Source organism: Laetiporus sulphureus (genome assembly GCF_001632365.1).
Source record: "Laetiporus sulphureus 93-53 unplaced genomic scaffold LAESUscaffold_27, whole genome shotgun sequence".
In the NCBI taxonomy this organism is placed as follows: domain Eukaryota; kingdom Fungi; phylum Basidiomycota; class Agaricomycetes; order Polyporales; family Laetiporaceae; genus Laetiporus; species Laetiporus sulphureus.
The window spans coordinates 55,183-79,344 of record NW_024468536.1 but is presented as its reverse complement, the minus strand read 5'-3'; the positions used below and the strand labels follow the sequence as shown (position 1 = coordinate 79,344).

Below are 24,162 nucleotides of genomic sequence, written 5' to 3'. Positions count from 1 at the left end.
TGTTGCAGCGTGCCACCAGTACTACTTCACACGCGCGCGGTGATGGGAGTTCATCAATTTCAACGTTCGAACGCTCAACAAGTGATTAGTTTCAAGCTTAAGATTCCGCACTTCGAGCATTCCTTGGTAGCGAAGTGACCAAGAAATCCCACTTATGGCGAGCTAATTATCCGACACACTATACGGTGAGATCCCAACAATCTTGCACGATGATATGAACACCGTGATACAGTGCATCGCCAGTCAATGAACATGGAAGCAGGGTGGACCAGCACGCAAAGGATGTGGCCAGTCGCGCTGGCATCACCGGGCAGAACGAACCGCCGTGCAAAGGAGATCGCTCAATCAACAGCCAATGATTTGTAGAGTCCGCTCCAAGATGCTCCCGTATTGCTCCCACTTCAATATTGGGTTCTCTTTGTACTGTCCGGTACTTCAGAGACAGCTACTCTTGAGCTATGAAAGGATTCGCAATTTCTTCCCAGCCGTCCACGGGACTCAGAAGAGTGATGGTAGGCCCACGGAGGACGACCAAACCAAGCGAGCGCGTCTGCGGCTCTCCTTCTAGTGACACTGGTCAAAGACTACTTTCATACGTGGCAAAGTCCAAACAATCACTCACCACCCTGGAGCTGCTCTTGCACCTCGTCAAGAACGAGATTCAGTAATTGGTCGTACCCTTTCAGCACACCGGTCACTGTAGAGCACATTAATGCGCCATTGGCGAGTTGGAAAAAACGATGCACTCACCCTCCCGTCCGCCTGTAAACTTGACTCTTATTCGTTCGTTCACGTATTTGGACAGATCAAGGATAGCCTCGCGCTTCGGCCTGTCCATCATAGGTTGTGCCCTAAGATTAAAGACCAGTCAGAAGGAGCGTTTACATTGTTCAGCATGGCCGGAATGATGTCGAAAAGTACACTGATGAGCGCAGCGTCCGCGTGTAGCATACAATGGATGGACAAAAGAAACCTATTGTAAAAGTGGTGCTTACTGAGTATTTCGGCCTCTTGAAGCACCGCCTGCTCCTCGAGCTCCTCTCGCTGCATTGCGGCCCTGACTCAGGTCAGTCTCTGCGGGAATGCATGTAACTGAGCGTAGAATCGCACTTTATCTGCCATGATAGTGTCACTACGCGGTTGTCGGAGTCAACAAAAGAAGATGTAACGTGTTGCGAACGTCGATGGACGTAATGTCAGTTGAACCAGCGAAACGAGGCGCCGATGCCCGCTCGACGGCTCAGAGTCAGAGGGACAGTCGAGAGACTCGCTAAGGAGCCGAACAATAGGACATGACAATGAGTCCACAATAGAAAGGAGAGAAATTGCATGCCTTGTGGTGATTGCAGTCTCGCTGTGGCCGCGCACAAATTGGCCGCTACTGAAAATCAGACGCGCGTGTCTTTAGCAAGTCCCTCAACCCAACGCGACCCGCCACTCTCCTCTCGCTCTCCTCTTCAGCATCAGTGATCGCTCATACTCGTTCAAAAAAGCTTCCTGTGTCTACGTGCTACCCCTGGACCACTCTTTAGATACCGACTCCATCACGTCTGACTCACGACAATGAACGTTGGCGAGCTTCTTGCGAATACCCTATCTCCAGGTGCGTTTGCTATCCTTGTCCACTCGCTCATCGCGAACGCGTGCTTTAAATCGCTCAATGTCCTCGTCTTACTCCCATCAGACGCGAATATCCGCCAAGATGCGACTCAGAAGCTCGAGAACGCGTCCAGGGAGAACTACGTGAGCGATGAATTTTCGTCGTGCTCGGATACCCTCATTCACCATGATCTGGATGCATTTCGTAGCCCGCATACATGTTGATGCTCAGTTCTGAGCTTGTCAATGAAAACTCGCCACAGCACGTTCGAAGTGCCGCAGGTTTGGCTCTGAAGAATGCATTGACAGCGCGGGTGAGCGGCGCGTATGTCTCTGCTAGACGATTCATGACTCTTTCTCCAGGAAAGCGCGCGACAACTGGAGTTCAGCAACAGATGGCTTGCCGTGGACAATGATACGCGAAACAAGGTCAAGCAGCAGGCCCTGATGGCTCTCGGTTCGCTGGACGCGAAAATCGGCGGTATCGCGGCACAGTTTGTTGCAGCCGTCGCGACGGTGGAACTGCCTCAAGGTCAATGGCAAGAGTTGATCAGCATTCTCTTAGGGTTCGTTCAGAACCAGCCCAATGTGAACCTGAAAGTGTCCGCGCTGCAGACCATTGGTTACATCTGCGAATCAATAGTGCGTCGTTACGTTCTCTTCCTGATTTCTTCTCATGCCAGTTTAGAAACCTGAGGTCCTCAGCATGCGTTCAAATGAAATCCTCACTGCAGTGATTCACGGTGCTCGCAAAGAAGAGCCATCGCCGGAAGTCCAGCTTGCTGCTATCAAGGCGCTCAACAACTCCTTGGAGTTTGTGCGCGACAACTTTGAGCGTGAGGCGAGCACCTGTCTACAACGATTCTGATGTTATCTGCGTGGCTCACAAATTGGTACAGGGCGAGCGGAACTACATCATGCAGGTGATGTGTGAGGCTACACAGGCTTCATCTGTACCCGTTCAAGTTGGTGCATATGAGAGTATCGTGAAAGTCATGTCTCTGTATTATGACAAAATGGGTCTCTATATGGAACGCGCTCTGTTCGGGGTGCGTTGCATGCGTTTGACTGATATCAATGCAGTTAACTGATGTCGCTCCATCTCAGCTTACCGTGATGGGAATGAAACATGTGGAGGAGCAGATCGCACTTCAAGCTGTTGAATTCTGGTCCACCGTATGCGAGATCGAAGCTGATTTGTTATGGGAGGCGCAAGAGGTGCGTTGATCGAAGTCTTGATCATCATCGCTCGGCCTCACATGTGAATCTCACAGGCAAACGAGTATGGAGAGGTCCCTGAGACGGAGAGCAAGTACTTTGCCAAGACTGCGCTGCCCGAGATTGTGCCCGTCCTGTTGCAGCTCCTGACGCGTCAGGAGGAAGACGCAGACGAGGACGAATGGAATATCTCCATGGCCGCGGGCACCTGCCTTGGCCTGCTCGCGCAGGCAGTTGCAGATCCAATCGTGCCCGCTGTGATCCCGTTCATCGAGGCCAACATTCGGGCGGAGGACTGGCATCACCGTGAGGCGGCAGTTATGACGTTCGGGTCCATCCTGGAGGGCCCCGACCCGAGCGTGCTCATGCCGCTCGTGAACCAGGCGTTCCCGATCCTCATCGACATGATGCACGACACGAACCCACACGTGAAGGACACCGTCGCGTGGACGCTTGGCCGTATCTGCGACATCATGGTCCAGGCAATCAAACCGGACGTGCACCTCCACCCACTTGTGTCGGCGCTGGTAAATGGCTTGCAGGACAACCCAAGGATCGCGGCGAACTGTTGCTGGGCGCTGATGAACCTGGCCGATCAGCTAGGGTATAGCGAGGACGGTGATCCGCAGGAAGCTGCGACGGGCGCTTTGTCGCCTTACTTTGAGGGTATCGTACAGGCGCTGCTCCGTGTTACTGAAACGTGAGTGCAGTCGTCTCGTATGATTGAGGACGGGGGCTAATTAGATTGTCTTCAGCGCCAGCAATGAAGGCAACTACCGAACAGCAGCTTACGAGGCAGTCACGTCATTCATCTCTCATTCAACCCTCGACACTATCCCAGTTGTGCAAAACACGGCGGTCGCCGTCCTCCAGAGGATGGAGCAGCTGCTTGCATTGCGTGTGAGTATGGTGTTGCGATCGCGCGAGGTGGTTTCTTACTTCGTCTCGGTAGAACCAAGTCGTAGGTGTGGATGACAGCAACAACTGGAATGACCTCATGAGCAACATCTGCAGTGTTCTTATCGTGAGTGCAAAAATGGACAACTCTGGTGATCGATGTGATCATGACAGTGCTGTAGAGCGTGGTTCGCAAGCTGGGCGATGGCATCCAACCGCTCGCCGATCGCATTATGACGCTCATGCTGCAGTTGATGCAAGCATCAGGAAAGACGTCCACCGTTATCGAGGATGCGTTCCTCGTGGTCGGAGCGTTGGCCTCATGTACGTTTCGGCTTGCCCAATCGAAACACCTTTCCTGACCTTCCTCCTCTCCTAGCTCTCGAGCAGCGCTTCGCGCCGTACATCCCGGCCTTCCTACCATTCCTATACCCGGCCCTAAAAGCACACGAGGACACGCAGCTCTGCACCGTCGCCGTCGGGCTCATTGGCGACATCTCGCGCGCGCTCAACGAGCAGAGCGAGCAATACGCGAACGCGTTCATGAGTGTGCTGCTCGAGAACCTGCAGAGTGATGTGCTGAACCGCACCGTGAAGATTACGATCCTGGCGTGCTTTGGCGATATTGCGCTGGCGATTGGCCCCGCGTTTGAGCCGTACTTGTCGTCGACGATGGCGGTGCTGCGGCAGGCGGGCGCGTTGCAGCCGAACCCTGTGCGTTGTGATTGTCTCGTCAGAAGCGTCCACTGACTTTGTCGCTGTAGCTTGACCTGGAACTGGTGGAGTATGCGGCGTCCCTTCGCGAGGGTATCCTGGACGCATATACTGGAATCGTCACCGGCTTCAAGAACACAGAGAAAGGTATGTTCCATACGCTGCAGTGTGTTCAACAACAGCTGATGACCGTTCAATCACTCAGTGAATCTGCTTCTACCCCATGTTCAGAGCATTTTGGACCTCGTCCAGCGCTCGTTGGCTGACAGTGAAAGGACCGATGCTGTATTGAAGCTGGGTCTCGGCCTCATCGGTGATCTGGCAGATGCGTTCCCCGACGGCCGGCTCAAGCAGGTGTTGCTGGCTGATTGGATCATGAGTGAGCTTCGGTCAAGGGGACGCATGCCCCCAGATACGAAGAAGACGCTGCGGTGGGCTCGGGAGGTCGGTTTTTTTCTCGTTCTCGAATGTCCGGGTTGGTGACTTATCCTTTTGTTATAGATGGTCAAGCGAGCCACTGCATAGAGGCTCAACGAGTCACGCCTATGCGCTCGAATCGCTCTATCATGTTTTCATTTCTTTTTCTTACTCCACGACCTCGCGTTATCTCCGCCATTCATGCTCAACCCATCGTCCTCTGAAGGAGGACATATCATTCATGTCAAGTTGCACGCACAGTAGAGCAGAGCCAGAGGGCCTGCCGCTCACGTCTATAGGACCATTGATTTTGTCGCCGTCGCCGCAAGTCTGTTATCATAATTGTATCCATGGGTTCGTTCCTCGCTTCTGTCCTCGATCGTTCGGTGTTGCATGTTATGTTTTCGTAATGCACCCGACATGCCGCAATACGTTGTGTTCGGCATACTAATACTGATTCCTCAAGGGAAATATCAGGCATCGCTATGACACGTTTTTTCTGTTGTGTTTCGTCGCATCCGTTGGCTTTCAGTCGTTATACACCATCACGATTCTTATGCATGTAAAATCCCAGCTAGTGACCAAGATCTCTTCTGAATTTTTTTCGTGATTGCCGAGTGGACAACGCGGGAGAGGGCGTAAGTGAAGGGAGATGCATGGGCCTATGAGCTGGGTCGGTCAAAGGAGAGCGAGGAAGAGTCGTGGCCCTTAGGCTATCCCCGAGCAGCGCGGGGCAGCGGTGGCGCGTGATAAACGCGTTCCCCGTGACTGCTATATGAGAAGCACGAAACAGATGCTCGCCAATCTTTCCTCTCCCTTTACTCCGCTCTTCCACCGTGCTCTCAATGGCAACCTCGACGCTGCCTGTTGTGTCTCTCGCTTATCCCCTGTTGCTGCTGCCGACCGCCCGGTTCACCATACCCGTGAACAGCGTCACCGGAGAGCTCCTGTTGCAGCTCGTCCAGGAGTCCGAGACGCAACCCGTCGTTGCCGCTGTTCCCATTCCATCTGCCGATGCGACCATATTGCATGAGTGGGGATGTGCGGCGCGTGTAGTGCGGCTGGTAAAGCCGCCCAGAGCTGTCGGCAGAGACCAGCAGCGGCCTTACTTACTCACGCTCCACGGCCTTTCGCGCATTCATCTTCCCCAGGCTCGGGAAGTTCCAGAGGGGCTTGATGAACTGGTTGAGCTCGTGGTGGAATATCCCCGTCAGGAGGGCGACCCTAGCGCTGAGGCTTTCATGGCGTTCAAGGGTGCAGCGTTGAAGTTGCTGGACCGTCTAAGCAGTGATGCCGCTAGTGAAGCCAAACGGGACTTCTACTCCAAACTCACCAACATGGTCGACGAAGCACCTATAAAGAGGGCCGGATGGATTGCGGACGTGCTGGTGGCTAGTCTGAATGCTGAATATGCGGACAAGCTCGGTAAGTACTGTTACCTTGGGTTGTCCGGCAATTAGACTGACGCCTTAGCCCAGATTTTCTGTCTGCCACCGAGACGGAAGAACGCTTGAAGCGCGCAGCCGTCATCTTCGTCAAGCAGAACTCGATTTCGGAAGTAAGCAAAAAGATCACCCAGTCCATCGACGAGTCGCTCTCCAAGCAGCAGAAGGAGTTCTTCCTGCGCCAGCAGCTCGCCGCCATCCAGCGCGAGCTACGCAACCTGCAGCGGTCGTCCCCGCAGGCTGACTCCAAGATTTCCAGTACGAATAGTACTAGTGGCACAACACCGCATGGGGCAGTGTCCGAGCTTGACGATGACGAGGAGGCTGAAGCGCACGACTTAGCTGAGATCCGAAGCAAGATCGAGGCGATGGCCAAGGACAGCGAGGAACGCAAGATGGCTGTGAGAGAATGGAAGAGGCTCAAACGTACACCGACTGGCAGCGTAGAGCAGGGTGTTATCCGCAATTATGTGAGTGGCGCATGCAAATGACGCTTCAGTGACGTTGACTGAGCAGACCTGCAGTTGGAGTGGTTGACTGCTATCCCTTGGCCCGCTTCGACGACGGCTAATCAGAGTAGCGCCTCACTAGAAGCGCTGCGAGATCGGGCCTTTCTGACGAAGGCGCGGCAGCAGCTCGATGCAGATCACTTTGGGCTCGAGAAGATCAAGAAGAGGCTGATTGAGTATCTCGCCGTCGTGCGCCTAAAGGAACTGCAGGCGGAGAAGAAAACACAGCTGCAAGCGAACCGGGTGGACCAGACCGAGCACCTCACGGAAGAAGTCAAGCGGCTGTCTTCCAGTCCGCCGGACAAGAACGATAGCAAGGCACTAATCCCGTATAGTCCAGGAAACCCAGCAGCAGTTCCTGCTGATGTCCAGCAACAACACACGCGGCAGAGACAGAACGTGAAAGGCCCAATCCTGCTGTGAGTTTTTCCAGACCGAACGCGATCACGTGATATAATATTGCGCTCTGGTTGTTAGGTTTGTTGGGCCTCCGGGTACGGGGAAGACATCGCTCGGGCAATCCATTGCGCACGCACTTGACAGGCCGTTCCAGCGGATATCACTGGGAGGCGTGCGTGATGAGGCGGAAATTAGAGGCCATAGGCGGACATATGTCGCCAGTGGCCCGGGGAACATCGTGCAGGCTCTTAGAAAAGCGGGTAGACCAGATCCTGTGATTCTCTTGTGAGTGTGGGTTACTGTATCGTTCGGAGTATCTTTGCGCGTTACTGACAGACTTCTTGTAGAGATGAAATAGACAAAGTCTCACATAGTAACTTCCATGGTGATCCGGCTGCTGCACTCCTCGAAGTGCTGGATCCGGAGCAGAACCATACCTTCCACGTAAGTGATTGCATAACAGATAGAGAATGCGGAATACTGACATAAATATCTGCTTGCAGGATCATTATATCAACGTCCCGATTGACTTGAGTCAAGTACTGTTCATTTGCACCTCGAACACGCTCGATACAATAGCACCGCCGCTACTGGACAGATGCGAGGTAGTACACTTATCAGGTAACGTGTTCTCATGCGTATTCCTCGGCCTTCATTGACCGAACAACATCAGGCTACACATACGACGAGAAGATGCATATCGCGCGTAGATTCTTGCTACCGAAGCAGCTGAAGATGAATGGCCTAACATCAGACCACCTCACGTTGACAGACGCGGCGCTCATCCATATTGCTACACACTACACGCGCGAAGCGGGTGTACGCTCGCTAGAGCGAGCAATCGGCGCAGTAGTGCGCTTCAAGGCTGTCGAATGGGCCGAGTACTGCGACAGCTTGGGCGTCGACCCGGATGACGCAACCATCCCGGACAGCGCTTTGGAAAACATGGTCGTCAAGTCCGGAGTGAAGGGGTACAAGAAGCTCGTGGAGGAAGACGAGCTCGAGAAGATCCTCGGTATTGCGCGGTGGGATGAGGAGGAGCGTGTGCGGGAGGAACGGCGCGGGCTCGTGTATGGGCTCGTCGTAACTGGCATGGGCGAGGGCGGCATACTGCCGATCGAGACGAGTGTGGTGCCGGGGAGCGGGAAGTTGAAGCTCACGGGTAGCCTCGGCGATGTGATCAAGGAGAGCGGCGAGCTCGCGCTTAGCTGGGTCAAGGCGCACGCGTACGATTTGTATATCACGAAGACGAGGAGTCAGGACCCGTTGAAAAACCCGGATCCGATTGACATTCATCTGCATTTGCCGTCGGGCGCGGTGAAAAAGGATGGGCCGTCTGCTGGGATTGCTATGGTGCGTGGTGGTACTTGTTGCAGTTGTATGACGAGGCTCACGTTTATGCAGACCTGTGCGTTCGTTTCCCTGCTCACAGGGGCTTGCGTGCCAAGCAACATCGCTATGACTGGAGAGGTGAGCTGTACGACAACCCTCATGAGACACCGAGCTTATCTGTCTTTAGGTCACTCTTCGTGGACGCGTTGGCCCTGTCGGTGGTATCAAGGAAAAGGTCCTCGGTGCACATCGCGCGCAGATCACGAAGGTGATCCTGCCATGGGCGAACCGCAAGGACGTCGAATTTGACGTTCCGCCAGAGATTTGTCGCGAAATGCAGTTTGTCTTCGTGCGAACTCTTGAGGAGGTCCTAGAGGCGGCCTTTGGTAAGGGTGCCATCGGATGGAGGAGGAATAACGTGCTCGTCGAGAGTAGGCTCTAAGCAGGCTTGGATTCTCGACTGACCGTTTTAGATCATGCCTGCATATTTTCCTTAGTTCGATGGTGGCACAGGGAGTTTGATGGGTGCACACAACGTTAAATTGCATTATACACTGATTTCTGCCAATCATTACGGCTCACTGCGACCTCTTTCCACGCTCACCTCATCCAGTATATCTATATTGTACAGTACGATACATCGCTCACATACCCTACTCTCCGAATGTCGTTAGTTGTCGTCAAGTCATAGTCACTCCCGCAATCCATCTCTCGTAGTCAAATTTGACGGGCAGTGGATCCCTGTGCCCGTCCAGCCCTTGCGGATTTGCGGTCTCCACATACGCGGCGAACACGTCCTCTCGCGGCTCGTGCAAGCAGGACAGGTGACCTTGTGTCAGCAAGACGGCGTCCTGGTACTTCTCAAGGTCCACGCGAGCTACTCCATCGGCTCTTCGCACTGATCAACATAGCTGCATGCGTTTCATGAGCTAGCGGCACAATATGTTCTCAAGATACTCACTCCTCGTACTCGTCCTCTTCCTTCAGCGAGACCGTCGGGTCCATAAGCTGCTCTGCAATGTATTTAGTGGAATTTCGATCCACGGCGACGGCGTCTCCGGCATGTTTGGGGTATGATCGCATAGCCCGGTCTACGTGTGAGATCCGAGAGCCCGGAGCTGGGCTTGAGCTGATCCAGCGTCGAACGCCATCCATGAGCCTGTACCATATATGATCAACCAGATCCTGTTGCTGCCGCTGGAACGTGGATGACAGTGATGTGACGAGTTGTGATGGGGCAGGAACGGACTGTAGTTCACGTCGCGTGCTGTCTTTCTACAACTCGTAATCAATGGCTACATTTGCTAAAAGGAGATTTTAGAACAGATACCCAGGGAGCTTGAGCGTGCTATTCATTGAAAACGCAAAGTGCTTCCCTAAAGAAGTGAATAGTAGCGGCCGATAATATTCGATCCAATAGTCCCCGCGCGTGTTGACAAACTGCATAATGCCTTTCTGACACTCTTCTAAAACGTAGGCCGGCTCGAGGTGCTCCTCTTTATACCATTTTTGATACTTGTCGCGTTGGAGGGGGCGAGTTGATTGCCGGTCGGGATTCACGCCGAGGAAGAGGTTGATAGCAGTTTGCTTGTCGGCATCTGCTCCTGGTAAATTGACACGTTTCATAGACAATCGTAGTGCATGAACTTACCGAGAAGAGAGTTGGCATAAAAACGGCGCAGATTCTCAATGATGTCTCTGGAGTGACTGTTCCAATGCGGCATGCGTCGATAAGTCTCGACACGATTTACAAGGGCGCTTCCCGTGTATTGCAATGCCAAACCTGGGCGAGCGGTGTTCATTAACGTCTTGAACTAACTGGTTCGTCAGACGACTTACTATCGCCGTGGTCATGGTACATTTCCGTCAACATATTCACAGCGTCCGAATCGAACGCCAGATTGGGCGAATCAACCACACCGAGCGCATACAGCTGGTGGCCAAGTGCGCGTTTTCCGAAGACAAATTGAGCGGCATTCGTCCGGTCAAGGCAGTCGACGCAGTTTGTGCGGCAGATGCCATTCTGGAGTGACATCGTGCTACGCCATGTCATGCCTGGATTCTGCCTACGCTCAGACGATCAAAGCGGATGAGCATCGACGGTAGAATAGATGATAGTGTCACGTACTCTGCCTCGATTTGCAATGCATGCGAATACGGCTCCGGTCCTGAGTGAAAGAAGCCCGTGGTCTGGATAGACTCCTCCGCGATGTCTTCCAGGTACCCGATCACGTCTTGCGTTTTCCTGCATTACCATCGTAAGCACTGAGCACGGGGTGCCTGCACATAGTCAAGCGTGGCTCACTCCTTATACGCTCGCGACATGTCCCACGCACGATAAATCATCCGCTTGTCCCGCGGGAGGAATTGATTCAGGTACTTGACGCACTGCGCGTATTCGACGCCGAGCTTCGATTCGCGTGCGACCGGTTCGCGCTTCTTGATGAGGTTCAGAATCATGATTGGCCCGCCGTAGCGCGCGAAGAGGTCGTCAAAGTGCCGGGAGGCTGCGGTGTAGAAGGGATCCATGACACTGACTGCTGGGCGTTAACATGTTTTCAGATGTGATGTATGCAACTTACTTTCAATGGGAGGCTTTGGGCTCATACTGGTAGTTTCTTGCGCCCAGTAAATGGGTATGCTACCGCGATACTGTTGTTCTATTAGAATTCGTCTTCCTTTTATGCCGATGTGCTCACCTGAACATAGCTCGTGAAGTTCGGGCTCGGGCGGCGGGCCTGTTGCTCATGTTCTGAGCTTCGAGGAGCAGGGAAGTAGAACGGCGTCGTCAATGTCTCGGACACGATCTGTTCGGTTTCCACTTCATTTGCAACGTTGCCCTAGGTTCCATGTATCAGCAGACCTGTTTAATATGCGGCATCCTCTAAAATGCACCTCATCGTTCACGCCACGTTTCAAGTACCGTGCGCCAGCGTGATGCCGGGAGCGTCGAGCGATGAGGGTGATGAAGATGACGCGCCCGAGGACCGTCAGTTCTATGAAGCATAAGCATTATCGCAGCATAGCCTGCGCTGTATACTCACTGGCCTGATCGACATGCCCATGGATAAGTGGGATGAGCCAATGCGCTTTGGATGCGGGGAATTTGCCATGATCGAAAGATACCGTTAGCATGTGATGGTTCCATGCAAATCGGTTATTGAACATCCACCGCCGCGCCGGAGGCAGACCCGCCCGCGTGAGGTTGTGCTGCAGCGTCGATGTCAAGTCGTAGGTATAGCTGCGGACAAAACATCGGTCGAGTTGGTGAAGTTCAGGCATAGGATGCACAGCGCATTTTCGGAATGGGCGTGAGCAAAGTTTCAAAACTTCCCATGAGGTAAATCATAGGCTTGTCGTGCATAGGGTGAAGGAGGAACGTCGAAGACGTTTCATGACTTAATCAGAGTTTACTCAATGAATCATAACATCTGAAGGTGACCACAAAACAAATCATGGAGTTAAAGTATAGGAAACCTATGCTCTTTGTTACAAATCTGTTCACGGGCAAATTGCGCTATACATCCTGTAAAATGGACATGAGCACACGCACCTGAAGTAGAAATTCTTCGACATATCCACTTGCTTGAAGATGTTCATAAGTCGCTGCTCCTCTGCTGGCTTGTCGATCTTGTGGTTGGAGCAGACAGGGACGATGTCTGTATTCTCGCAGTGATAGATGTAATGTCCGCCAAGCAATGCAACAACGGATCGCTTCGAGATCACGATCATGTACCACCCAGCGGTGAAGCGAACAAAGCCTGATATATTGAGAAATATCGGTATAGACATACGAGGACACTGCAGCCGTGAAGCGCACCAGCTATGCCAAAGAACACGCGCGCCTTGCCCAGCCCGCCACACCCTCGGTTGCCGTCCTCGAGCATCTTGAGTACCGCGCTCATCTGCTTTCCGCTGTAAACCGTTTCGTCTTCAACGACTTCCAGCTCATCCTGAGACGTGCGGTCGATCTTGATGATCCGATGACGTGAGTCGGATGTGTTGGATGCAACGATGTAGAAGCGTAGGCGGTTTTCATAAAGTATGAATTTATTGAACACGAGGGAAGGGTCCTCCACATAAGTATGGGAGAACTTGGTTGACGGTACCCTTATGGATGATGCACCTGCGCTTGGGGAAGGGCCGTCCGATTTGGGGATAGAGACGGCTTCTTGAGATTCCGGGGCGGACGAGATAGAATGCTGCGAGACGGGTGTGATTGTCTCGCTGCTGTCTGAGACGGGTTCCAACTCTGAGGCCAAGTCTGAAGTAACGATGCGCGGTAGCAGAGCGGCACCTCTTTCTGCAGGCCCAGGGACTGAGGCGATGTGCATGTCGGCAAAAGTAGATCTGAAAATACAATCGAATATTCCAGAAAAATTATGCGACTAATCGAACAGAACCGAGGAAGAAAAAAAGCGTAGAGCCAGGGACAGAGATGGTTCAGAGAGCGGAGCAAGTTGCGTTGACGCGCGAGCCAGCGGCAGCTGCAGCCACCGACGCGTGGCTTACACCGCGACCGTCATGGCCACCGAAAGTCCCGCATTATACGATGCTATTGACGAAGTGAGTTGCTCGAATCGCTACGCGTAGCTTACTGAGACTGGTGTCAAGTCAAACCTTACAGGCGAGACGGGAGAGATCTATCTGTTTCAGTGGCTCGCGGCTACAGAGAGAGCGGTGAAGCGAGCTTCGGTGGTAAGCCATGCGCTCATATGCCCAGTGGTCTATATCCAGTGATCCTTGCAGGAAGACCTCAAAGCATCTCAAGTGGACCTCGAGGGCTCCCTTGTCAAGATTATCCAAGCACCAGAGCCCTACCCCGCTCCCGGACGTCCCGTGAGGGCTCTTGTTGCAAAATGTTTTATAGCAATCTATACCCGCGGCGAAACGAAGACCATCTTTGATACTATTCAGTCCTTTTTGAAGGTTGTAGGAGAGCCCAAGGCTGGTTACAAGGACTCCAGCAAGCTGTGAGTGCTATGACTCGTTCCATGCCGGTTTCTCAGTCTTGTGCGCAGTGCGGCGACATACTGCATCGGTGAAATCATGGGAGCCTTCGGTAGCCAGGTTGAGATATTAGCAGATATGTATATATTTCCGCGACTAATAGTGCCTTTTTAAGGTCATGTCATTGATGATCGACATCACGAATATGAGTCTCAAACTGTACAAAGCGTCATCGGCGGTATGTTCTCCTGGTGCTTGCCTCGACATGGTGCATTCCGATAACTTGAGTATGTAGCCCGTCATCCTCCGCTACCATGCACTGCGCACCCTGGAGAAATGTCTGTCGACAGCAAAACGTGCAGTAACGGACTCACTTCTCAAAGACATCGTCAAGCAGATGAGGCACGCGCTAGGCGACAAAGCCTTAGCCATTCAGAGAGCTGCCTGTGATGTCGGTCATCCCACTTGTAATCGTGAATTGATGGACTCACGTAACTCTAGGTCTTGATCTTGATGTATCCCGCAGATGACCCTGCAAGGCTGGTCGCCGACGTAGACTCGCTTGTGGTATTGTGTACAAAGAGCTTGGAGAGCGCTGACCAGTTGACTCGGCGCTCGCTTGCCAAGCTCGTCGCTCATCTCCTCGCGGCGACGCAGGTCGAGCGCTTGACTCCCGTCGCGGAGCCGCCTAAGAAGGCAAAGAAAGGACAGAATGCTAGCGAGGATGAGGAGGATGTGCCGACTGGGCTTCACATCCAGATCGAGGAGGCCAAGCCGGTCATGATGCCGAACGAAATGCTCCTTCAACTCTCGCTTCAGTTCAACAAGCCACAAGCATCACGCAAGGTCCGTGTTGGCATCTTTGACTTCTATACATCACTTCTGTCGCAGCTCGGTCCGTCATTCGTTGAAAGTAACTATGGGCTAATCGTCGATCACTTGATGACGGAAATTATTGAGAACCCACGCAATACGACGACGCGGTACGAGACGCTGCTGGTACGGTCCTTGGTGGAGATCTTGCTCAGAGATCTGGTGGGAGTCCGCATGCTCAGTGAGCAAGCGCAGATAATGGCAATTCAAGAACTGTCGAACGTGTACCTGAAGCGATGGCCTGCAATGATGCCCGGTCAAACGGCGCCGAATCCTTTGTGTATAGTAGTGGCACTCAGGGAAGTAGCAAAATTACTGCAGCAGCTAGGGAACGCCCCTCCCCCTGTGCAGGTATGCTTCCCTTGGCGTCATGATCGGTAGTCACTTAAAGTTTCCCAGGATGCACTTATTGATCCTCTGTCGACACTGCTGGGGCATCCGAACCATAGCATCCGGGTGAACGCTGCCTGGGCTCTGCGATGCTTTTGTTATTCAACCCCGTTGCGACTGCCCAAAGTGTTGATCAGCGTTGTTGAGGTGCTCCAGCGAGATATTTCCGCAATCACCACACCAACCGCCCCGTCGGATATCCACACACGTTCCTTGGGCCACGCTTACGGCCTCGCCGCACTACTAACAGTGATTCCAGAACGGCCGCTCTACGTATCGTATGACATCAGCGCGAAAGTCTTTGACACCGCCGTTCAATTGCTAAAGCGCGCAGGAGACCATGAGGTCAAGATCGCTCGGACGGAAGTGGAGATCGCATGGACTTGCATCGCGGCTCTGATGGCGCTCGGACCGAACTTCGTACGTGCACACTTGCCGCAGCTGCTCGTACTGTGGCGTAATGCACTTCCGAAACCAACGAACAAGGATGCAAGTGCGGGTCGGACGCCGGCTGAGTGGATGTTTCTGCTGCACCTGAGGGAGAGCGCGCTCGGTGCAGTGTATTGCTTTTTGAAGTCCAATTCCCCGACGCTGGTCACCCCAGACGTGACTAGACGGATTGCGTTCCTCCTTTCGAACTCCTTACAATTTGTGAACACCTTCCGCGCACGGCGAATAGACGAGAACCCAGAGCAGCTTCCGACGGAAACCAAGGAGTTATCATTGGAGGGACGGGAAGCTTTACTGCGGACGAGGATATTCCAGTGTTTCTCCCTGTTGGGGCACGCCGGCATCACGGAATCCATGCAATCGGCTCTGTTGCAGTCTGCCATCTCACTGTTTGCAAGTCCGGAAGGATACGCTGGATCGTCGGTGCAGGCTGCGATCGCTACCTCCACAGGAGCATTCACGTCCGTATGGCAAAGCACAGATGGGTATGCATATGGCGTTTCTGATATTCACATCGATGAATCTGTCAAGGCATGGATGAATCGCGATAACGTGGAGATCTCTGTAGAAGAAATGGTGAGTACGTAGACCTTGAGGAAGCATGCGTCAATTGACAATGGCAACAATGAAAGTTCAATAAACCGATTATTAGATCCTGCTCCAACGATCCTCTCTTCCTATGCCAAAGAATTTCGTCTGACATCAGCATTCAATGGCCGGAACCCCCACCTCCGGCCACCGCGGCAGTCAATGCCGCGATTCAACTGTTTGCTCAATTACTTCATGTGCAAGATTTACAGTCTACCATACGCACCGTGACGCAGTTGATGGAATCCACAGGCTCTGCAAAGCTCGCGAGGAATTCGGGTCGTAAGGCGGCTGTGACTATCAACGCTACAATCGCACTTGTCCTCGCTCTTCGACAGGCGACTGCACCTCGATCGCGGCAGAGTTTAGGAAATGGGCAGGTGACATCATTGTTGTCCAACTTTCTCAAGGTTAGGAAATAGCAATGCTCACGTCGAGCTTGACTCATCAATTCCATCATCTTGTAGGACGTCTTGATGGACGGTGATCTGCTGCTTCGCAGAGGAGGCAGCGAGGCTATCGGCCGCTTAGCTAGCATTGCTGGTACCAACTTCCTCACGGCACAGGCTAAGACCTTAGTGGACCAGGTAGTCAGCAACCGTGATCCTCATGGACGTGCCGGATGTGCTCTTGCCTTCGGGGAGATCCATGCTCATGTAGGTGGCCTTGCTACTGGCCCTCTTCTCAAGACGACGGTCCACATTCTGATGTCTTTGGTGAACGACCCGCACCCCGTGGTACACTTCTGGTCTCTCATTGCGCTTGCGCGTGTCATTGATGCTGCCAGCCTTGCGTATGCACCTTTTGTGCCGAGCACATTGGGCCTCCTTTTCAAGGTCTACATGCTGGAGTCGCATGAGCCCGAGGGTGGGTCACTGGCCCATGCCAACTTGAGCGGAGATCTGCCCGCATATCAAGCGGTTTGTCAGAATATTGACGCCGTAATCACGGTATTGGGTCCGGACATGCAAGACTCCACCCGATCTCGTACTCTCGTCCTAGATCTCGTTCACCAGTTCATCAGTGAAGATGACGACGGTATCTGCGTGGAGGCCATCAATTGCATCCAACATTTCTTGATGTTCGCGCCTGAATTTGTTGCGGTGCCAGCGCTTGTGGCACAGTTTAGAGGATATCTCTCTTCGACCCGTAGGCCTCTGAAACTTGCGTCCATCAATGCCCTCTATCAGCTGGTGCAGAAGGACGCTTTTAGTATGTCAAGACTTGGAGGCGATGAATTGGTGGAGGAGCTATTTGCGATGTTGGATGACGACTCATCCGTGGACGGCGTCCGCAATGTCATCGATAGCTGGCTTCAGCAAACCGTTGTGCATAACCCATCGGCTTGGATAGATCTGTGTCAACGCATCATGTCACGTACGACCGCATCTCAACAAGCAAACGATGCTGCCACGAAGCGGGGAGATCTCCTTGATGATGAGGGCCAATCATTGAGCATGGGTGCGAACCAGGACTCGGCCTCGGGGGCAGGTGGACGACAAACATCTCGCTGGAGAACTCAGCTGTTCGCGTTGCAATGCTTGCATAACATTTGTACTATCGTGGGGCGTTCTGGTAGAAGGGAGCATTTGGACATAGCTTTCGCGCGCAGTCAAGGTCTTCCTGTCTCCGGTTTGCTGGTTTCGCGCGTCCCCGATTTGATCAAGATAGCCTTCACAGCATCAGCAGCGCATGTCACGGAGATCCGTCTAGAGGGCCTTACAGTGTTGCGCGACGTAATCGAGGTATATGATCCTTTTGGAGATCGAAGATCAGTGCTGAATCAACGTTCTTCAGATTTTCGCGAAGACTCCTGATCCTGACTACGAGGACTCTCTGTTACTGGAGCAACATCAAGCGCCAATAACTGCAGCACTCACTCCCGCATTCTCCTCTGACTCTACGCCGGAGATTCTCGCTTCCGCGATCGGCTCTTGTGCCGTGTTTGTTGGTTGCGGCGTCGTAACAAATGTGCACAGAATGGGCCGTATCTTGAAACTTCTGACGTCCGCATTAGAGCAGTCGAAAGGTAGCGACTCATTTATACTCCTCGGATGTCGATATCTCTGATCAGTTTGGCGTAGGGTCTGGAATGCTTTCATTGGGAGATGCGGCCAAGCTCAGTCCAAATGCGTCTGTGATGTTGCGCATAGCCACATTATCCGCTTGGGCTGAGCTTCAAGTAGCAAGTGCTGACCAGAAGTACCTCCTAGAGGTCGTTAAGCCTCACCGACCAACTCTTGCACCATTGTGGGTGGCTTGTTTACGTGACTACGCAAGCATTCGCGCAGACACGGAGGTCCTAGAAGAGCCATCGTCCAGCTCACTGGACACTTCGTATGCTAGTCTGGGTAAAGAAGTGTTGCTTCCGGTAAGTCTGTTAACTGGGTGCCATGGAGCTATCGACGCTGAAGGTTGGACAGTACTACCTTGAAGCCTGGCCCGTGATACTGCAGGCTGTTGCTAGCGTTATGAAGGCGGGAGATCCGTACATATTGGCTGCCATGGATGGGCAAGAATCGATAACCCCTGATCAAGTAAGAAAGCTGGAATCTGAAGTTCGCGAAGAACCAACCGTCTTCTTCTTCGCCATTTTCGGATTAGTGTTTGAAGCGCTCGCGACTGCCGTTCCGGATGCGGACGTAACGTCGCAAAAAACCTCGGCGATTGCTCTCGAAGCCATGACTCCCTTGGTTCAAGGGAAGTATTGCGGCAAGGTCTTCAACGACCCCGTGATATTTGACGAAGTGATCAATCTTTTCTATCGCATGGCATTGACAGAGCCTGCCTCCGTGCAAATTTATCTTGTGGAAGCGATAGCGAGTCTCGCCAGAAGTCTTGCATCCACACATGCCACAAGCGCGCTTTTGTGAGTGTGCTCGTTTTCTCTGGTTGGCAATATGCGTTCAGACTACATGATTCAGCGATAACACGTCTCAGGAAGATTTATTCAATCTACCGCAGGTACACTGCCTGCGTGTATGTGCGTACGTGATCAGAAGAGCCATTACAGGCCCGCGCAGCGGGGCCGTCCGTAAGTGACGCAAAGGCCCTTTGTTTTGTGAGCGTGTCTGAGTCTGGATGGTATAGTTGATGATTCGACACCCATGGACAAAATCGGCTTGATAAATGCAGCTTTCGAGGCCTTCTCCAACGTAGCAGATACCTTTGGTCAAGAGCAAAGAGATGACTTCAAGGCTGTAGCGGTCACGCTGTATAATGGTAGGTGCACCGCAACATGGCATGGTTGAATCTGCTCAGAGCCAGCGGCAGAATATCTCAAGGACGAGACTTCCGACATTGACCTGGTTGGACCCACGTTACAGTCATTGAAGGCTTTGCTTGAATTACCTGCTGGTGCTGCCACATACGGCAACAAATATGAGAAGGTCATACATGGCCTCCTGTCAGCATGTCTGGTCAACATTGATGAGATGAGGTGTGGGTCTCCATACTGCGAAGTGGCGGCATGGCTGAAGTAGAATTCACAGAGGCCGCCAAGGACGGATTTCTGCAAAGAAGATCAAGTCTAACCTCTTAGCTGCTGTCCTTGTTTTGACTGTAGTCCCACCCAAAGTGAAGATTAGTCAAGCCATCATCGACCATGCCTGCTTTTTGATATCTCAGAAGCTCGTGGATGAGGAGGAGGTAAGTATTGAACGACGTGTGGAGGGAGCGCATTTGAATATTTGTGGTAGATGTCCTTGACCGCTGCTCACTGTGCCAAGACACTCATCCTTGCGTCAACATCGGGAAATGCAGCTCTACGTCAATGCGCCAGACTACTCCTGCCAGGGATGATCGAATGCCTTGCCAAGATCGCTGCCTCGGTTGGTGATCAGGCTTCAGAACGTCAACTTGCCACGGTAGGAGAGATTTACAAAGGTTTCGCGGCATTGTTCTCGTCACTACAAGAGGATCTGCGTAAGTCGCCCTTGCGTCTTTCGCAATACTGGCCTAACCCGTGTCTTTAGGCCCTCGAGCACTAGGGATTATTATGCCCGCGATGATTTTCCTCCTTGATCCCAGTCGGACGCCTATGTCGACGATCCACTCTCAGACTGTCACCCAACTTCTATCGCTAGCTTCTCAGTCACCATCTGCATTCAAGGAAGTGACAGCTAAGCTCGATCCTCAGATGAGAGAATTACTAGAGAGCTCTGTGCGGCAAGTATTGGGAAACCAAGGCCCCGCGGTCGAGGCACCCAAGCCACAGATCTCGTTGCGGACGTTCTAAAGCATACATGTATTATATCCTCAGTGTTATCGTAGCCGCTAACTTATTGGTTTGTCTGGAACTGCGTATACCATAAAAACTGTGTCGAAATATACTAGGTAGTTGTGAATAGACTAAATACAACAATAACGAGCACGTCTCAAGAGAAGCCCGCGCAAACCAACCTCGAATGCAAGCCTTCCTACCGGGCGTATGGATGGAACCCATGCTGCCTCGCCGTAGTTCGCTGTGGGCCCGCACCGGCATTGACCATGGCACCTCCACGACCTCGCCCCATCTGACCCATACCGCCCATCATACCCATAGCCGGCCTCATCATCCCACCACCCATCATGCCCATGCCGGGCCGCATCATACCCATGTTCGAGGGGCTCATACCCATGGGACCCATTCCCATGCGCATGCCCCCGGCCATCCCACCGCCCATGTTTCCCGCCATGCCCATACCGCGGCCCATCGCCGCACCCATGTTGCCGCCCATACCTCCAGCCATCCCGCTGAAGTCGGCCATCTGGGTGGTCATCCCGCCCATGGGCATCATGCCTGTCATTCCCGCACCGCCCGTGCCGAATCCCGGCATGCCCATGCCCATCGCGTTCATGCCCATGCCCATCATCGGGAGTTGGCCCATCATCCGCTGGTAGAGCATCTGCATCTGCTGTGGGTTGACGGCGGGCTGTACGGCTCCGAAGCTCATGTTGGCATTGACGGACGCTTCGTAGCTCGAATCTCGTGTCGTGCGGCTGGTTCGCGTCGCGTCGCGCTGGCTGCGGGGCTGAGCCACCTTCACTTCGATCTTCAGTGAACGGTAGGTCAATTTCATGTAGTGAAAGGGAGCGGAAGAGAAACACACCTGCTTGTCGTCAAGAATGAGATCTGAGCGCCCGACCAACTGGTCCGTATTGCTGGCATCTTCGAACGTCACGAACCCAAAGCCTTTCGAGCGCCCTGTCTCACGGTCGACCATTACGCTCGAGTCGACGACTTTACCGTATGTGGAGAAGAATGCTCGCATAGATTCGGAGGTCGTCGCGTGTGAGAGGCCACCGACAAAGTAGCGCGTGTTCCGGAGATGCTCCTCCCTTGGGATCGCACGCTTTGGATCAATCTGTGCGCACACCGAGATTAGCGTTCAACGACGATCCCACAGCATCTGTGACGCATACAGCTTTGCCATCGAGGACATGCTCCCGCACCATCACAGCGTTGACGGAGCTCGGATCTTTGAAGGTGAGAAAGGCGAATCCTCGGGATCGGCCATCATGGTCGCGTAAGATTGTACAGTCTTCTACTTCGCCGAACTCGGCGAAGTACTTTCTTAAGCCCTCTGACCGATTCGAGACATATCAGCAATATGCCACGCCTGCGGGAATTATCTCTACCATCTGTGGTATCCCAGCTCAGGCCGCCGACGAAGAGCTTGCTGTGTGACGAGATAGACGTCGCATGCAGAGAGAGATTGCGAATATTGCATTCAGAGCCGCGTATGATAGGGAGGTAGCGAACAAGGTACGGCGGGTATGTCGGTAGAGTAGCACGGATGGTCGTAAAAAGGACATTAGTGTTTGAGTAACAACAGAGAAGGTATCCAGGTATAGTCGATAAGCGAGGTAGACAGGACCGTAGAGCATATAGAGCTAGACAGAGTGCAACCGTATAATGCATACAGTATCATGAGGATCGTATGGCTTGGGCAATACGAAGTCAAGGCCATATCTGTGGCTAGCTGAGTAGCGACTAGGATATGATATCGTCATAGAGACTTCCGTATCGCAATCATTCAAACAATACGACGGTCCGTAGTCGTCACAAGCGACCAGCGCGAACAAGAAAGACTCACCCTTCGTCCTTCATCTCAGAGGGACGCACCGGCCGACGAGTAGAGCCTCCGTCATAAATGGTCATTTCAACATCTGTAGATAAACCCTGGGTTCGGGACTGCTGTTGGCGCTCCTGGACTGGTGTCTGCTTGTATGCGGAAAATTGCCGCGCGATCTGCGCCGAGTATGACAATTCGGTAGATTGTATTGGCTTGGCAGGAAGACTGATTTCTCCACTTGAAATCTTCCTCTCGCGCTGTTGTGGCTCTGACGAAGTGTCGTGGATCTGAACGGGTGGTTCTTCCGTCGACGCCGACGGCGGAGGGGAGACGTCCTGAATGTCGGCGCTGTCGCCGTAAAGGTCTGCAATCGAAGTCAAGTTCCATCCGAAGGCCACAAAAACATGCATACCGTCATAAATATCATCTTCAGGAGGGACGGCCATGGCGAGTGATGAGGTGAATGAAGGGCAGAGCAAAGTTTTATACAGAACGCGAGCACATCGCCGCGCCTGGCTACTGCTTACATAAGCGCCGGCAGTTATCACTGTGGGACGGGTGGTACGTTTTGAGCACCGTTAGTGACTCAGAAAAGCACAAAGCAATCATCAATCAACCTCAATGTGTATCAAGTATATATATCATCTTTCAAATCGCGAGCGACGCTTCCGCTATCATCTCATAGGAGAACAGACCTTTGATCTGAGTATTGATCGGACGCTCTCTGGAAGTCCGGCTCTTCGGAGCCGCTTCACGCTAACAAGAACGCGTGCTCGTCATCGTAAGGAGCATTGCGTTCATTCAACGGCATATTGGGGTTATTGACCACGCCGGCACAGGCCTGCCCCCACCATCGTCTGTGGCGGGTGGTCCGCTCGCGCATAGACCCGTCGCCATCGACGTCGATCCAGTCTTCAATGTTCTCCTGTGTGAAGGATCTCAAGAACTCCTTGAGTCCGCTCTCGCCTAACCTGTCAAGGTTCTCTGGTAAGATTGGAGGAGTAAAGTGTTGAACAACAGCAGCCAAGACCGGCGCCACATCCAATAACTCATGACACCACTTGGGATTTGGGTACAAACGAGCAAGGTAATGCTATGTTAACTACCTCCCTTTTAACCATGCCACTTCAGGGCAGGCGGCACAGCTCGCACACCCGGCGCTTATCCGGCTGCCATTCCTGCAGCCCCTGTACCTGGCTCCGATGCCCCCGAGGTCCACTGCTATCCTGCAGTGCCTCCCAGGCCTCAAAAGCCAACACGCCCCCTCGAGCCAGCCACCTAACCAGCTGCCTTGTCTGCAGCTCCTTCTGCCCTAACCGGCACTCCCTGGTTCTGCTGCATTTCTATAGTGCCCTGGCTACAGGCGCTCCTCCCAATGCCCGTCCTGCCATGTCCGGCCCAGCCCGCATCGCGCTGTGCATTTCGCTGTCAAACCCAGCCCAGATGTGCCCACTGCCTTGCCTCAGCCCCGGCTAACCACCTCAGCCTCGGCCCCTCTTGTCCATGTGCCCTGCCCCCTGATCCAGCTCTGGCACTTCACGTGTGGTCTTGCATCCACATCACCTTCTCGACACGCACAGCCTGAGGTCCCCCCAAAGGATCCTGGGTCCCTCCCACCATGCTCCGTGCTCACAATCATGCCCAGGCTAGAACAACCCCCTCCTCCCTCCCTGCTCTTCAACAGACGCTACGCACCCTATCCCAGTGCCTTGTACCAGCGCCCCCTCAACCTCCGCCTCCTCCCTACACTGCCCACCATCCACCCCTCATGCTTGCGCCTTGAATGGCCCAGTGCATGGCATCACAGTGTTGGTTGCGTCAAAGAAGGTCAGCCCAGGTTGACTAGATGAGAGCCCAGAGTATAACGGAGAGTCCCAGAGTATCGATGGCTCGTTTGTGTTGAACAACGGCAGCCAAGGCCGGCGCCACATCCAATAACTCATGATACCACTTGGGATTTGGGTACAAATGAGCAAGGTAACACTACATTAACTATCTCCCTTTTAACCATGCCACTTCAGGGCAGGCGGCGCAGCTCGCACACCTGACGCTTATCCAGCTGCCATTCCTGCAGCCCCTGTACCTGGCTCTGATGCCCCCGAGGTCCACTGCTATCCTGCAGTGCCTCCCAGGCCCCAAAAGCCAACATAAAGATCAACTTGAAACTGAGGTGTAGGCCTCAGCTCAAGCCAGTATATATATAAGTGGGATAAGATCCCTGGTACTGGGTGTAGGACCCTGCATATCCTAGATTCGTACTAATACCTCATTATGGCATGCTATGGCATGCTCAAGCCTAGTGGAGTCCGTCTAAGTCTAGGAGTG

General features: G+C 53.2%; 7 protein-coding genes across 7 annotated transcripts; 3 read left to right on the top strand and 4 right to left on the bottom strand.

Annotated features, from left to right (window-relative positions):
• Positions 1-42: 42 nt before the first annotated feature.
• On the bottom strand, positions 43-1,387 carry LAESUDRAFT_727138 (U6 snRNA-associated Sm-like protein LSm7). Its single transcript, XM_040909170.1, has 6 exons — positions 1,334-1,387; positions 1,111-1,270; positions 996-1,057; positions 751-851; positions 623-697; positions 43-564 (listed from the first exon to the last, which is right to left on the bottom strand). The coding sequence occupies exons 2-6, from the start codon at positions 1,120-1,122 to the stop codon at positions 446-448; spliced, it is 369 nt and encodes a 122-aa protein (XP_040762940.1). The 5' UTR covers positions 1,123-1,270; positions 1,334-1,387; the 3' UTR covers positions 43-445.
• Positions 1,388-1,563: 176 nt separating this feature from the next.
• LAESUDRAFT_737570 (ARM repeat-containing protein) lies at positions 1,564-4,953 on the top strand (the record flags this gene model as incomplete). Its single annotated transcript, XM_040910805.1, has 15 exons — positions 1,564-1,603; positions 1,685-1,743; positions 1,809-1,913; positions 1,963-2,241; positions 2,288-2,440; positions 2,499-2,648; positions 2,707-2,817; positions 2,874-3,517; positions 3,573-3,717; positions 3,770-3,841; positions 3,897-4,038; positions 4,094-4,428; positions 4,479-4,575; positions 4,634-4,872; positions 4,930-4,953. The coding sequence occupies 15 exons, from the start codon at positions 1,564-1,566 to the stop codon at positions 4,951-4,953; spliced, it is 2,595 nt and encodes an 864-aa protein (XP_040762939.1).
• A 737-nt stretch (positions 4,954-5,690) lies between these two features.
• Positions 5,691-8,972, top strand: LAESUDRAFT_737569 (ATP-dependent protease La; the record flags this gene model as incomplete). The annotated part of the gene is made up of 9 exons (XM_040910804.1): positions 5,691-6,270; positions 6,324-6,760; positions 6,815-7,218; positions 7,277-7,483; positions 7,546-7,642; positions 7,702-7,819; positions 7,872-8,551; positions 8,603-8,668; positions 8,718-8,972. The coding sequence occupies 9 exons, from the start codon at positions 5,691-5,693 to the stop codon at positions 8,970-8,972; spliced, it is 2,844 nt and encodes a 947-aa protein (XP_040762938.1).
• A 515-nt stretch (positions 8,973-9,487) lies between these two features.
• Positions 9,488-12,979, bottom strand: LAESUDRAFT_681515 (uncharacterized protein; the record flags this gene model as incomplete). The annotated part of the gene is made up of 13 exons (XM_040905767.1): positions 12,351-12,979; positions 12,084-12,291; positions 11,575-11,771; positions 11,426-11,526; positions 11,230-11,370; positions 11,113-11,182; positions 10,836-11,067; positions 10,659-10,775; positions 10,370-10,596; positions 10,182-10,313; positions 9,861-10,128; positions 9,710-9,805; positions 9,488-9,689 (listed from the first exon to the last, which is right to left on the bottom strand). Exons 1-13 carry the CDS (start codon positions 12,862-12,864, stop codon positions 9,488-9,490), a joined length of 2,505 nt encoding a protein of 834 aa, XP_040762937.1. The 5' UTR covers positions 12,865-12,979.
• Positions 12,980-13,054: 75 nt separating this feature from the next.
• LAESUDRAFT_760379 (clathrin-coated vesicle protein) lies at positions 13,055-20,018 on the top strand (the record flags this gene model as incomplete). The annotated part of the gene is made up of 19 exons (XM_040912733.1): positions 13,055-13,096; positions 13,145-13,228; positions 13,280-13,503; positions 13,552-13,600; positions 13,656-13,718; positions 13,776-13,931; positions 13,982-14,704; positions 14,753-15,769; positions 15,826-16,191; positions 16,249-17,526; positions 17,579-17,743; positions 17,799-18,152; positions 18,205-18,650; positions 18,706-18,815; positions 18,872-19,003; positions 19,055-19,220; positions 19,273-19,429; positions 19,480-19,705; positions 19,756-20,018. The coding sequence occupies 19 exons, from the start codon at positions 13,055-13,057 to the stop codon at positions 20,016-20,018; spliced, it is 6,021 nt and encodes a 2,006-aa protein (XP_040762936.1).
• Positions 19,978-21,768, bottom strand: LAESUDRAFT_233087 (RNA-binding domain-containing protein). Its single transcript, XM_040901668.1, has 4 exons — positions 21,401-21,768; positions 21,185-21,345; positions 20,872-21,126; positions 19,978-20,814 (listed from the first exon to the last, which is right to left on the bottom strand). The coding sequence occupies exons 1-4, from the start codon at positions 21,681-21,683 to the stop codon at positions 20,200-20,202; spliced, it is 1,314 nt and encodes a 437-aa protein (XP_040762935.1). The 5' UTR covers positions 21,684-21,768; the 3' UTR covers positions 19,978-20,199.
• On the bottom strand, positions 21,769-22,336 carry LAESUDRAFT_233086 (uncharacterized protein). The gene is made up of 2 exons (XM_040901667.1): positions 22,250-22,336; positions 21,769-22,201 (listed from the first exon to the last, which is right to left on the bottom strand). The coding sequence occupies exons 1-2, from the start codon at positions 22,281-22,283 to the stop codon at positions 21,855-21,857; spliced, it is 381 nt and encodes a 126-aa protein (XP_040762934.1). The 5' UTR covers positions 22,284-22,336; the 3' UTR covers positions 21,769-21,854.
• Positions 22,337-24,162: the final 1,826 nt, after the last annotated feature.

What these genes read in the sequence shown, in the direction of transcription:
- LAESUDRAFT_233087 (XM_040901668.1), bottom strand. Translation starts at nt 21,683, where the DNA reads ATGCATTATACGGTTGCACTCTGTCTAGCTCTATATGCTCTACGGTCC. An exon ending in GAGCTGGGATACCACAGATG is followed by an intron (nt 21,346 to 21,400) that starts GTAGAGATAATT and finishes CGAATCGGTCAG; the next exon opens with AGGGCTTAAGAAAGTACTTC. An exon ending in TCATTCTTGACGACAAGCAG is followed by an intron (nt 20,815 to 20,871) that starts GTGTGTTTCTCT and finishes CGTTCACTGAAG; the next exon opens with ATCGAAGTGAAGGTGGCTCA.
- LAESUDRAFT_233086 (XM_040901667.1), bottom strand. Translation starts at nt 22,283, where the DNA reads ATGGCCGTCCCTCCTGAAGATGATATTTATGACG. An exon ending in TGAAGATGATATTTATGACG is followed by an intron (nt 22,202 to 22,249) that starts GTATGCATGTTT and finishes CTTCGATTGCAG; the next exon opens with ACCTTTACGGCGACAGCGCC.
- LAESUDRAFT_727138 (XM_040909170.1), bottom strand. An exon ending in TCAAGAGGCCGAAATACTCA is followed by an intron (nt 852 to 995) that starts GTAAGCACCACT and finishes CTTTAATCTTAG; the next exon opens with GGCACAACCTATGATGGACA. An exon ending in GCAAGAGCAGCTCCAGGGTG is followed by an intron (nt 565 to 622) that starts GTGAGTGATTGT and finishes CAGTGTCACTAG; the next exon opens with AAGGAGAGCCGCAGACGCGC.